Genomic DNA, 13,190 nt, shown 5'->3' with positions numbered 1-13,190 from the left:
CAGCGCGTACGGGTCGCGGATGACGATGTCGCGGGTCACGGGCTTCACGCGGCGGTACTGGTAGTAGATGCGCACCGAGGCCAGCACGGTCAGCGCGATCACCTGCGCGGGGAGGCAGGTGCTCTGGAGGCGCCCGGGGTGTGAGGACCCCGGGGGAGCGGAGGGGCCCGAGGCGCGCGGTACCTTGAACTTGCCGCGGGGGCTGAAGTGGCGCACCTCCTCCACCGCGTACTGCTGGAAGAAGGGGTGCGCCAGCGCCTCCTCCGCCGTGCAGCGGCCCTGCGGCGACACCACCAGGAAGCGGGACACCTGCGCGAGGGGGCGCGTGAGGCTGGGCCACCCCCAGCGCCTCCCCTGCCCGAGCCCGGGAGCTCACCAGGTCCTTCACGGTGTCCGAGTAATCGTCCCACTCGGGTGAGCCGAACTGGTAGTTGCCGCTCATGATCATCCTCAGCATCAGCATCTGCTTGCGGTGCCAGAAGGGCGGGGAGCCGGCCAGGAGGGTGTACATGATGACCCCAGTGCTCCACCTGGGCGCACGGGGCCGCTTACCTCACCACCAACGTGGCTGCCGCTGCTTCCTCCCCTGCCCAGCCTGGAGCCCCGCCGTGGGGGCACCTCCACCTGCACTCACATGTCCACCTCCTTCCCATAGCCTGGGTGGTCGTCGTTCATGGAGCACTCAATGATCTCAGGGGCCAGGTAACTGGGGGTCCCGCAGATCTCTGCAGGAGTGGTTACCATCAGGACAGTCAGCAGGGGACACTCAGAAGAGGAAGTCCAAAGACACAGTGGAGATGGAACAGGTGTGGCCTTTGGGCTGGGACTCTCCTAACGCTGGCCAGCTTCAGGGCCAAGGGCAGGGCAGGGTACGGGTTCACAGGGCCAAGCTGATGAGCTTGGTGCCCACTGGTTCCTGGTCACTTCTCGCCTGGAACTTGGGCAATGGGAACCTGCTTCAGCTTAGTGCTGGGAAGAGACACCTGGCCCCTGAAATGGTAAGATTTTTATTCTTTGGGAAACGGGAGAAACCCACACAATCTCTGTTCCTGGGAGAATTGATGAGACAGCCTGACCCCCTGACATGGGCCAAGGCCATGCTACCAGACCTCGCAGCCTCTCTCCTGGCTCCAGCTGGCAGGAAAAGCCAAAGTCTGTGAGCTTGATGTTCATGTTGTCATCCAGGAGGATGTTCTCGGGCTTCAGATCCCGGTGCACAATGTTGAGTTTGTGCAAGGTGCAGATCACCTCCAGCAGGGCTCTCATGATCTTTCTAGGGTGGGGCAGACACATGCTACTCTTCTGCTCTGTGAGGGGTCGGGTAACAGGCAGGGAGACCAAAGCCCACACACCAGCCACACTGCACGTGAGGGAGGACTCAGAGCAGGAGGAGCCATCCAGATTGAGCCAAGGATGGGGAGAGGCCACTCACTGAAGCCCACCCAGACAGATGCACTAGTGCCTCCTCTGAGACCTCAGCACCTGTGGCACTAGGAATTGGGGAAAGGAGTGGAGAGAGGGGCATGTGGACCCTCACCTGGTTTCCTTCTCGCTCAAGGTGACCTTTTCAGTGAGGTAGTCAAAGAGCTCCCCCCTCTTCATCCTGTGGGAACAGGACCACTCCCTCCTTATCCTGGCCCCGGAGAGCTACGCCTCCCACCCTAATGCCTCTGAAGCTGCTCCCCGTGAAGGGCCGAGGTCTGCGGGAGGAACTGGGGAAGCGACTAGAGGTGTCTGGGAAGAACTGGAAGGAGAGAGAGGGTGGAGAGGTGAGGCGTGCACCAGTCTGCACCAGTGTGGCCCCCGACTGTAGAAGTGACATCATGGACTGGGATCTTATCAGGGCTGGGGGATTGGGGGGATGGGGTTGAAAGAGAGACCAGATCAGGGATATCCAGACCAGATCAAGGATAAAAGTATCCTGATCTTTCCCAGGGAACAAAAGGAAGGAACCAGCAGTGCAAGTGTGAGAGGAACAGAGTTTGCCTGTCTTAGGATTAAGAACTGCGGTTCCATCTTCTTACCTCTTGGTATGAACTAGAAAGAGGTCTCTGCTGAGAACAATTTAGTCATACCCTGGAGGGCTCCTGGAGGCAGCATTAAAAATAGCTTCCCCAAGCAACTTCTTCAAAGGTTAAAGACACTTGAGCTGTCCCGAGGCTGCACAAGATAGTGCCAGTGAGCTGGGACAGCTGCAGCAGGGCTCGTCTGGAGGGGTCCTAGGAAAGTCTCCCTCGGATACACAGGAAACGGTACACCCTGCCCCCGCCCACCACCCCTCCAGGAAAAGCAGTGGAATTTCCAGGGCAAAGAACAAGTGCCTTGGCCAGCATCCTCGGGAGGCAAGAAAACGTCTGGGTTGGGTTGCTAGGGTGGTGAGGGGTCTGTTTGAAGAGACGACCTAGACTTTACGGAGGTAGCCTTGTTTATACAGTATCTGTCCTATGTTCCTAAAAGGCAATGTGTGAATTCAGTTTTTATCATTTTAATTCTGTTGTAAGACGCTAGGAGAACTCACTATTGGCCCCGGCAGCAACCAAGATTTAAGAGAACACGGACCGTGCAAGGCCCATCCGCAGCCCCTGCCTTCCTGCAGCTGGCGGGTGACTGTGTGCACGTACTCGGTATAGCTACAACATGAGATGCTCCTACAGCACAAAATCTACTTGAATAATTTTCTCAAGTAAATCCAGTTCCTAAATTAGCCGTTACTACAACAACGATTCATGTTGTAGAAGATTCATGCTTTGCAGTGAGAAATCAGTGGAGGGGGCGACAATGAGCTGGAGAGTTTCCTTCCCTGGGAGACTTTCTTAATAAAAATTATGAAATGTCTTGAATACACAGTTCACAGAGCACCTGGTGGTGGTCCCATTTGATGCTTAGTGAGGAAAAGCGCATCTCACTCCTGCTGGTGCAGAAGTGGGAGCGACGCTGACCCAGGTCTTCAAGCCACACTCTGCCACCTGCGCCCCCCATACCGCGGGCCTCCCTTTTCCCACTCCCATGGCTAAATGTCCACAGAATCTGGCCCTTGGCACTGACCAAACTCGCATCCTCCACCTCCCCACAGCCAGCTCCACTATCCCACTCCGACTTCCCCACTTCTCCTCGAATGTGCTGGCTCTTCCCTTTGCTGGAAGCTCCTTTTGCAGGGTTCTGCTCAGGTCACCTCCCAGAGCCCTCCCTGACCACGCTGTCTAGGGAAGCCCTCATCCCTCTCTAGTCCCTGGTTCTGCTGCACGTGTTTGTATGTGTACATGTCCATGCTGCCAGTCAGAGACCTTGCCTGTCTTGTTCATTTCTGTATCGGTGCCTAGAATAAATGTTGAGTTACTCCCATCGTCATTGTCATTGCAGTTAATAGCGCTTATGTTGCGCAAGTCACTGTGCCGTTATTACTCCCATAATACCAGTGAGAAAACTGATACTTAAAGAAATGATCCAGCTGGTAGGTGGTGTACCCGGGTTTCGATGCCTGGCAGACCGACCCCAGGGGCTGATCTGCCTAAAGAGTCTGTGATCCTATGTGGTCTGCAGCATAGGGGGCTGGCTGCTGGTCTCCAGACAGCGCTGGGTGGAGACCACAGCAGGAGGCTCTCCCATAGGCCTGAGTGTGGCTGGTTGCAGGGCTGGGTACTTACAGGTCAAACACCAAGAAGAAGAAAGTGTTGGTCTCATAAGTGTCCTTCAGCTGTACTGAAATGGAAATGGCTAGCTCATCTCAGGTGGCAGGGGAGCCAGACAGGGGCAAGGGGATTAAGGCTGCTGTGGGCTGATGTTAAAAGCTGACGCAGGGATTAGGGTGGTGCTCAGAGGTCAGCTGGGGGTGGCCAGGCCCAGGGACTTCAAACTCCACTCCCCCACCTGCACCGTCCCCAGCCCTGCCTGCGACCCCTTCTGTGGCAGCAGTGAGGGTAAAGGTGGGGACACTGGAGGGTTCTAGCTGGCTGCGCACTGGGGCTGCACTCCCTGATGGGGGTTATCAGGACAGAATGGTGGTGGCACTTGATGCTGCAGCTTGGGGCCCTCACTCACTGATGTTGGGGTGCCCCGAGACCTTGCGCAGGATGTCCACCTCCTTCAGCGTGGCTTCTCGCAGCTCCCGCACCTCCTCGGCACTGAAGCTGCCTCCCCCGGTGACATCGATGACCTTCACAGCGTACTCCTGGAGCGTGGGCTTGTGGATGCAGCGCCTGACCACGCTGCTGACTCCTCTGGGGGCACAGAGGACAGGCGGCCTTGGGGCCCTCACCTCAGGGGAGTCCCAGTCCAGGCCACAGCAGAGACGCTCTGCTCTCGCCTGGGGATTTGCATTCTCCCCAAACACTGTGGGCTTTGGGGGACGGCAGGATGAAGAAATAAAGGCACAAAGGGGTGATCTGCCCAGAGCCAAGGATAGCAAGCCTGGTCTCAGACCTCCTGACCTCAGCCCATGCTCTTTCTCAGCACATAGAAAGAAGCGGCAAACTCTTAGGGCCCTGACATTTCCTCTGAGCCCTGAGCCCTGATCCTGTCCCAAAGCAGGGTTTGCATGTGTTTGTCAACAGCACCGGGGAACTTTTTGTTGGGAGAGGTCTCTGATCTCTTCTACCCCTTTTATCTGTCTTGAATTCAGGAGGGCAGGATCGCAAACCGATGGATTCTCAGGTAGACAGTGCTTTGGGGGTAGAAATGGGGTTAGTGCTCGGGGTCAAATAGATCACTCCAGTCTGCAGAGCCTGACGGAGCCTAGGACAGCACCTCATGGGAAACGTCTGGGCCTTACCTGCCCAGGATCTCCTTGGGCTCATAATTCTCATAGAAGCCCTGTGCGGAAAGAGAGTCTGGCAGCGCTTCGTCCCGGGTCATGCTCAGCTCCTCGGGGGTGATTCCAAGGGGCACTGAGAGAGGAGCAGAAAGAGGCCGTCAGCCCTCCTGGCACGGGGCTGTGCTCTGTGAGGGCTGGGACTGTTTCTTGCACATCTTTACGTCTCCTGGCCCAGGACTAGCCCATAATGAATGTTCAGAATAAGTGTCAACTGAAAACATGCAGCCAACTTTGGCTTCCTAACCCTTTCTGGCCCTGGTGATGAGCATCTTCCCTCTGGACACTCCTCTACATCCCTGCCTGGAGCTTTGGAAGGAGCTGGCTGGCTGCTTCCATTGGCTGGATGCTCTTGTCACCCCCAGGAGACCCTGGGGCTCCTTACAGTCCCAGGTGGGGCAGCAGATGGTCGCCCAGGCCCAGGTCCAGGCCCAGGCTAGAGGCAGGAGATCAGGCCTCAAGGGGAGCTCTGACAAGGCCAACACACCCTTGATTTTAGAAAGAACCTGAAGGGCCGACCCCGTGGCGCACTCGGGAGAGTGCGGCGCTGGGAGTGCAGTAGCGCTCCCACCACGGGTTCGGATCCTATATAGGGATGGCCGGTGCGCTCACTGGCTGAGCGCGGGTCACGAAAAAGACAAAAAATAATAATAATAATAAAATCTGAAAATAAAACTACTTTATCTTGAAACTAACTTGCAAAAAGAAATGCCATAAAATGGCATGCAGATAGAACCAAATTCTTTCTGGATATCACAAAATAAGTCACAAGAGGAAGAAAAGATTATTAAATAAGAAGGNCCTGGTTTCCTTCTCGCTCAAGGCGACCTTCTCAGTGAGGTAGTCAAAGAGCTCCCCCCTCTTCATCCTGTGGGAACAGGACCACTCCCTCCTTATCCTGGCCCCGGAGAGCTATGCCTCCCACCCTAATGCCTCTGAAGCTGCTCCCCGTGAAGGGCCGAGGTCTGCGGGAGGAACTGGGGAAGCGACTAGAGGTGTCTGGGAAGAACTGGAAGGAGAGAGAGGGTGGAGAGGTGAGGCGTGCACCAGTCTGCACCAGTGTGGCCCCCGACTGTAGAAGTGACATCATGGACTGGGATCTTATCAGGGCTGGGGGATTGGGGGGATGGGGTTGAAAGAGAGACCAGATCAGGGATATCCAGACCAGATCAAGGATAAAAGTATCCTGATCTTTCCCAGGGAACAAAAGGAAGGAACCAGCAGTGCAAGTGTGAGAGGAACAGAGTTTGCCTGTCTTAGGATTAAGAACTGCGGTTCCATCTTCTTACCTCTTGGTATGAACGTATCCAGACCAGGTCAAGGATACAAGTATCCTGATCTTTCCCAGGGAACAAAAGGAAGGAATCAGCAGTGCAAGTGTGAGAGGAGCAGAGTTTGCCTGTCTTAGGATTAAGAACTGCGGTTCCATCTTCTTACCTCTTGGTATGAACTAGAAAGAGGTCTCTGCTGAGAACAATTTAGTCATACCCTGGAGGGCTCCTGGAGGCAGCATTAAAAATAGCTTCCCCAAGCAACTTCTTCAAAGGTTAAAGACACTTGAGCTGTCCCGAGGCTGCACAAGATAGTGCCAGTGAGCTGGGACAGCTGCAGCAGGGCTCGTCTGGAGGGGTCCTAGGAAAGTCTCCCTCGGATACACAGGAAACGGTACACCCTGCCCCCGCCCACCACCCCTCCAGGAAAAGCAGTGGAATTTCCAGGGCAAAGAACAAGTGCCTTGGCCAGCATCCTCGGGAGGCAAGAAAACGTCTGGGTTGGGTTGCTAGGGTGGTGAGGGGTCTGTTTGAAGAGACGACCTAGACTTTACGGAGGTAGCCTTGTTTATACAGTATCTGTCCTATGTTCCTAAAAGGCAATGTGTGAATTCAGTTTTTATCATTTTAATTCTGTTGTAAGACGCTAGGAGAACTCACTATTGGCCCCGGCAGCAACCAAGATTTAAGAGAACACGGACCGTGCAAGGCCCATCCGCAGCCCCTGCCTTCCTGCAGCTGGCGGGTGACTGTGTGCACGTACTCGGTATAGCTACAACATGAGATGCTCCTACAGCACAAAATCTACTTGAATAATTTTCTCAAGTAAATCCAGTTCCTAAATTAGCCGTTACTACAACAACGATTCATGTTGTAGAAGATTCATGCTTTGCAGTGAGAAATCAGTGGAGGGGGCGACAATGAGCTGGAGAGTTTCCTTCCCTGGGAGACTTTCTTAATAAAAATTATGAAATGTCTTGAATACACAGTTCACAGAGCACCTGGTGGTGGTCCCATTTGATGCTTAGTGAGGAAAAGCGCATCTCACTCCTGCTGGTGCAGAAGTGGGAGCGACGCTGACCCAGGTCTTCAAGCCACACTCTGCCACCTGCGCCCCCCATACCGCGGGCCTCCCTTTTCCCACTCCCATGGCTAAATGTCCACAGAATCTGGCCCTTGGCACTGACCAAACTCGCATCCTCCACCTCCCCACAGCCAGCTCCACTATCCCACTCCGACTTCCCCACTTCTCCTCGAATGTGCTGGCTCTTCCCTTTGCTGGAAGCTCCTTTTGCAGGGTTCTGCTCAGGTCACCTCCCAGAGCCCTCCCTGACCACGCTGTCTAGGGAAGCCCTCATCCCTCTCTAGTCCCTGGTTCTGCTGCACGTGTTTGTATGTGTACATGTCCATGCTGCCAGTCAGAGACCTTGCCTGTCTTGTTCATTTCTGTATCGGTGCCTAGAATAAATGTTGAGTTACTCCCATCGTCATTGTCATTGCAGTTAATAGCGCTTATGTTGCGCAAGTCACTGTGCCGTTATTACTCCCATAATACCAGTGAGAAAACTGATACTTAAAGAAATGATCCAGCTGGTAGGTGGTGTACCCGGGTTTCGATGCCTGGCAGACCGACCCCAGGGGCTGATCTGCCTAAAGAGTCTGTGATCCTATGTGGTCTGCAGCATAGGGGGCTGGCTGCTGGTCTCCAGACAGCGCTGGGTGGAGACCACAGCAGGAGGCTCTCCCATAGGCCTGAGTGTGGCTGGTTGCAGGGCTGGGTACTTACAGGTCAAACACCAAGAAGAAGAAAGTGTTGGTCTCATAAGTGTCCTTCAGCTGTACTGAAATGGAAATGGCTAGCTCATCTCAGGTGGCAGGGGAGCCAGACAGGGGCAAGGGGATTAAGGCTGCTGTGGGCTGATGTTAAAAGCTGACGCAGGGATTAGGGTGGTGCTCAGAGGTCAGCTGGGGGTGGCCAGGCCCAGGGACTTCAAACTCCACTCCCCCACCTGCACCGTCCCCAGCCCTGCCTGCGACCCCTTCTGTGGCAGCAGTGAGGGTAAAGGTGGGGACACTGGAGGGTTCTAGCTGGCTGCGCACTGGGGCTGCACTCCCTGATGGGGGTTATCAGGACAGAATGGTGGTGGCACTTGATGCTGCAGCTTGGGGCCCTCACTCACTGATGTTGGGGTGCCCCGAGACCTTGCGCAGGATGTCCACCTCCTTCAGCGTGGCTTCTCGCAGCTCCCGCACCTCCTCGGCACTGAAGCTGCCTCCCCCGGTGACATCGATGACCTTCACAGCGTACTCCTGGAGCGTGGGCTTGTGGATGCAGCGCCTGACCACGCTGCTGACTCCTCTGGGGGCACAGAGGACAGGCGGCCTTGGGGCCCTCACCTCAGGGGAGTCCCAGTCCAGGCCACAGCAGAGACGCTCTGCTCTCGCCTGGGGATTTGCATTCTCCCCAAACACTGTGGGCTTTGGGGGACGGCAGGATGAAGAAATAAAGGCACAAAGGGGTGATCTGCCCAGAGCCAAGGATAGCAAGCCTGGTCTCAGACCTCCTGACCTCAGCCCATGCTCTTTCTCAGCACATAGAAAGAAGCGGCAAACTCTTAGGGCCCTGACATTTCCTCTGAGCCCTGAGCCCTGATCCTGTCCCAAAGCAGGGTTTGCATGTGTTTGTCAACAGCACCGGGGAACTTTTTGTTGGGAGAGGTCTCTGATCTCTTCTACCCCTTTTATCTGTCTTGAATTCAGGAGGGCAGGATCGCAAACCGATGGATTCTCAGGTAGACAGTGCTTTGGGGGTAGAAATGGGGTTAGTGCTCGGGGTCAAATAGATCACTCCAGTCTGCAGAGCCTGACGGAGCCTAGGACAGCACCTCATGGGAAACGTCTGGGCCTTACCTGCCCAGGATCTCCTTGGGCTCATAATTCTCATAGAAGCCCTGTGCGGAAAGAGAGTCTGGCAGCGCTTCGTCCCGGGTCATGCTCAGCTCCTCGGGGGTGATTCCAAGGGGCACTGAGAGAGGAGCAGAAAGAGGCCGTCAGCCCTCCTGGCACGGGGCTGTGCTCTGTGAGGGCTGGGACTGTTTCTTGCACATCTTTACGTCTCCTGGCCCAGGACTAGCCCATAATGAATGTTCAGAATAAGTGTCAACTGAAAACATGCAGCCAACCCGGGGCTGTGCTCTGTGAGGGCTGGGACTGTTTCTTGCACATCTTTACGTCTGGGCCCAGGACTAGCCCATAATGAATGTTCAGAATAAGTGTCAACTGAAAACATGCAGCCAACTTTGGCTTCCTAACCCTTTCTGGCCCTGGTGATGAGCATCTTCCCTCTGGACACTCCTCTACATCCCTGCCTGGAGCTTTGGAAGGAGCTGGCTGGCTGCTTCCATTGGCTGGATGCTCTTGTCACCCCCAGGAGACCCTGGGGCTCCTTACAGTCCCAGGTGGGGCAGCAGATGGTCGCCCAGGCCCAGGTCCAGGCCCAGGCTAGAGGCAGGAGATCAGGCCTCAAGGGGAGCTCTGACAAGGCCAACACACCCTTGATTTTAGAAAGAACCTGAAGGGCCGACCCCGTGGCGCACTCGGGAGAGTGCGGCGCTGGGAGTGCAGTAGCGCTCCCACCACGGGTTCGGATCCTATATAGGGATGGCCGGTGCGCTCACTGGCTGAGCGCGGTGCAGCCGGTCACAAAAAAAAAGACAAAAAAAAAAAAAAGAACCTCAAAGAAACCTCAGGGCATATTAAAGAGCAGCTTCTCCCTCCCTCTCTGAGGAGAGGAGGCTGGTCCTGCTTTTCCTCTGCTCTCTGTACTTGGGGAAAAGATGAGAAGCTTCATGTTTTCGGGCCGACCCCGTGGCTCACTCAGGAGAGTGCAGCGCTGGGAGCGCAGTGGCGCTCTCGCCGCGGGTTCAGATCCTATATGGGGATGACCGGTGCACTCACTGGCTGAGCGTGGTGTGGCCAACACCAAGCCAAGGGTTGCTATCCCCTTACTGGTCACAAAAAAGAAAAAAAAAAAAAAGAATCTTCATGATTTCATCTTCGTATGGCACTCCTAGGGCTTCTCCTCATCTACCCTTGTCGGGAGGGTCCCAGCTGGCCCCTCCCTCCAGACACACATCCCGCTGTCCCCCACTGCTGCTTCGTCTCCCATGCTGTCCACAACTAGGTCTTTCATAATCCCTTGCTCATTCAGTCCTTCCTCCTGCAGGCACCAAACACCAACTCTTTGCCAAGCACCATGCCAGGTGCTCTGAGGGTGCAGAGCTGGGAGGTGAGGCCTGGTCCCAGCCTCCAGTATCACTTGTCAGTGCGTGCTGTCATTCCCCCCACTAGACTGTGATCCTCTCTAGGATGTCCGGGCTGTCTCTGCCCTCAGTGCCCTGTGCAGGCATGAAGCAGGCGTGGCTCCCCGTGGTCCAGGCTCCTGCCAGCAGAAGGCCCCAAGACCTACCTAACAATGGCCAAGGAGCCTTGAGAGGTCCTGCCGCAGTGTGGGCAGTACAGAGCCAGGGCCCTCAGGCCTGGACACAGAGGAGCTGAGCTGGCTTGCCTGCTTCAGGGACACAGCTCCCACTAGGGAGCTGAGCTGCCTTGGGTGCATTTGAGGAATGCAGAAAACCATCTACCAACAGGAAGTGCTCAGTCTCAGGCTCAGGCTCAGCAGAGAAAAAGCTGCCTCCAGCCCCACTCCCCCACCCCTCTGGGCCTGGCTTCTCAAAGAGGCCAAAGTGCTGACCAACCAAGCAGCAGCCCTGGCTGCCTCAGGGCTCAGGCTGACTGTTCCAGGAAGCCACTGTCCCCACCACTGGGTGCCTGGTTACAAGACAAAGGTTTAGAATAACAAGTTTCCTCCACCAATAGCAGGTGCGTGGCTGCTCACAGGCCTCCTCTGCCCTGTCAGCAACCAACCAAGCCCAGGAGTGTCTGTTTGCCGCAAAAATAAGCCCATTTCCTGGCAAGTGCTGGGCAGCCCCAGGTCCCTCCCTTCCCCCAGCCCTCAGTGGGTAGAGGGTGTATCTGGACCCACCCCAGGAATCTGTCCTGGGCCAGGGGCTCCATTCCCTGGCACAACCAGCTTGGCCAAGCTCTGGCTGCACTCCTGGGTGTGGGGGTGTTTATCTTGCCCCATCCCCCTGCTCTGAGGCTTGACTGTCCGCTGCCCCACCGCCCCTCACACCTTCCCCAAGACTCCTTTGGATAGGGTCCCCAAATGGGAGTAGGTGGCCTGGTCCTTTCTGGAACATAACATCCCTCTTTCAAACTCTGAGAGTCCAAAAATACAGCCACAGGGACCTACTCTGATGAGATTGGGCGCATTCAGGGTGGTATGGCCGTAGACACAGGGACCTACTCTGTAGAAAACATCCCCAGAGGAGGGATTTCAAGAGCCAGTGTACCACTCTCCCGGGTCCATCTGCCTTCAGAAGGAAAGAGAGATGGGTCTAAGGATTTGGGGGTTTCTGTCTTCCCCCACCCCACAGCCAGTCTATCTCCCCGCCTGCCACCTGGCTTTTGTCCGTCACTGGCCTGGCTACTCACCGTTACGTCCTTGCAGGCTCTTGAAGAACCTTGACAAGAATCCCAAAGGTCCCAGAGCCCCTGGGGGAGAGGAGACAACAGAGTGCTGAAGCTGTGTCCCAAGCAGACACTTGTGGCCACAGGAAGATATCTTGCTGCTCTTCTTTTGGGTTTCGCTACTTGATGACCGAAGGCTGACATGCCAAAAATAAATCACAACTGCAACCTGGGTTGCAGGCCAAGGCTCAGCAGGGACGGGACACAGGGCCAAGTCTCACCAGGGGTGACCTCTGGCGGAGGGTGAAGGAAACGTGGGTGGCCTGGGACCAGGCAGGACAGCACAAGGTGACCAGTCCTCCCTCTGGAGCTCTCTTAGCCTCAGACCCAGAGGAGATGAGGCCAGTCTGTGAGGAACACACTCACTTTTCTGGAAGAGATTCCCATGCATGCTGAGAGCAGGCCCTGGAGAACCTCAGCACAGGATGGCTGCAGCTGGCCTGCCCATGCCACAGTCCTGCCTGTCACAGGGGCCCAGACATCCAGCCCCACTCAGAAACAGTTTGTGTGGTTGCCCTACATAATGCAGACCTTAAAAGCTAGGGAACTTCCCTTTCGGGAATCCACCTCTGATCCGCCCTCCATAATTACATCTAAAGAACATTCCTTAACCCGTTTTATTTTCAGCCTGCAGTTTCTATTGGGAGGAGTTAGGACAAGCACATGGGCCCTAACTGGGTGCGACTTGGGGCAGGGTCCTCATCAATATGATTCTACCTTAAGGGGTTGACAGAATTGGAAATAGCATATGCAATACATCAGCACACAGCACACACTCATTCTTTATTGTTCCCCCGAAGCTACTTTTTTCCAAACCCAATTCTAATATTCCAAATTGAGGGGGGATGGGTAACACAGTGGCATTTATAGGAGATGAGCCCACAAATAGCTATTTGATTAGCATTTTACAAAGCATTTCTCACACAATCTCACTTGGATCCCAGAACTCTGGCATTAGACACATATTAGAGAGAATGTGACTTGCTCTAGGTCACCAAACAGGTCAGTAGGACAGCCTAGACTATCCCATATGTCATGGGAGCCAGTGCTCTTTCCGTATCACACTGGTCATCTATTTCTTTCACTCTGGAGAAATCTTCCGCCGAACTGCTAGATAGAAAGGAGTTGAAAATGACTTCAGGGTATGAGCTCTAAGCATAAAGGCTTCCCACTTATTATAACAGCAAATGTCCAAGGATGAAAACACTTGGAACTCTTTTACTGTTACTAGGCCTATTTTTTCCCTCAGATTCTAAGCTATTGGCTCTTGCTGGCGTATAATTTCAAATGCATCCCCAAATCCCTCCCAACCGTAGGGTAAAAGGCCAGCACACCTAGTGGCTTATTCTGTGCCCTTCTCCAGGCAGAGGCCAGGTCAGCCACTCTTGCATTGCGCCATCAGTGGCTTATTTTACTCTGACTCAGCAATATTTGGGTACCCAGAATACACAACTGCACCTTAAGGACAAGGGCCACCTGGGCATGAACACTGTAGACTCACAGAGGTCCTGAGCCATCGG

General features: G+C 55.0%; 1 protein-coding gene across 1 annotated transcript in view; it reads right to left on the bottom strand.

Annotated features, from left to right (window-relative positions):
- PHKG1 (phosphorylase kinase, gamma 1 (muscle)) overlaps positions 1-9,071 on the bottom strand; it is a 10,208-nt gene extending 1,137 nt beyond the window's left edge. The window contains exons 1-13 of the mRNA XM_008589456.1: positions 8,989-9,071; positions 8,259-8,437; positions 7,865-7,919; positions 5,865-5,917; positions 4,769-4,883; positions 4,039-4,217; positions 3,645-3,699; positions 1,538-1,624; positions 1,110-1,273; positions 635-725; positions 377-530; positions 184-309; positions 7-102 (exon numbers count right to left, since the gene is read on the bottom strand). Coding sequence (XP_008587678.1) covers positions 7-102; positions 184-309; positions 377-530; positions 635-725; positions 1,110-1,273; positions 1,538-1,624; positions 3,645-3,699; positions 4,039-4,217; positions 4,769-4,883; positions 5,865-5,917; positions 7,865-7,919; positions 8,259-8,437; positions 8,989-9,071 — 1,437 coding nt within the window. The remainder of the gene's footprint in view (positions 1-6; positions 103-183; positions 310-376; positions 531-634; positions 726-1,109; positions 1,274-1,537; positions 1,625-3,644; positions 3,700-4,038; positions 4,218-4,768; positions 4,884-5,864; positions 5,918-7,864; positions 7,920-8,258; positions 8,438-8,988) is intronic.
- Positions 9,072-13,190: the final 4,119 nt, after the last annotated feature.

The sequence above is a fragment of the Galeopterus variegatus genome, unplaced genomic scaffold (genome assembly GCF_000696425.1).
Source record: "Galeopterus variegatus unplaced genomic scaffold, G_variegatus-3.0.2 Scaffold5458, whole genome shotgun sequence".
Taxonomy (NCBI): Eukaryota; Metazoa; Chordata; class Mammalia; order Dermoptera; family Cynocephalidae; genus Galeopterus; species Galeopterus variegatus.
The sequence above is the reverse complement of the archived record's forward strand: the minus strand, read 5'-3'. Positions and strand labels throughout refer to the sequence as shown.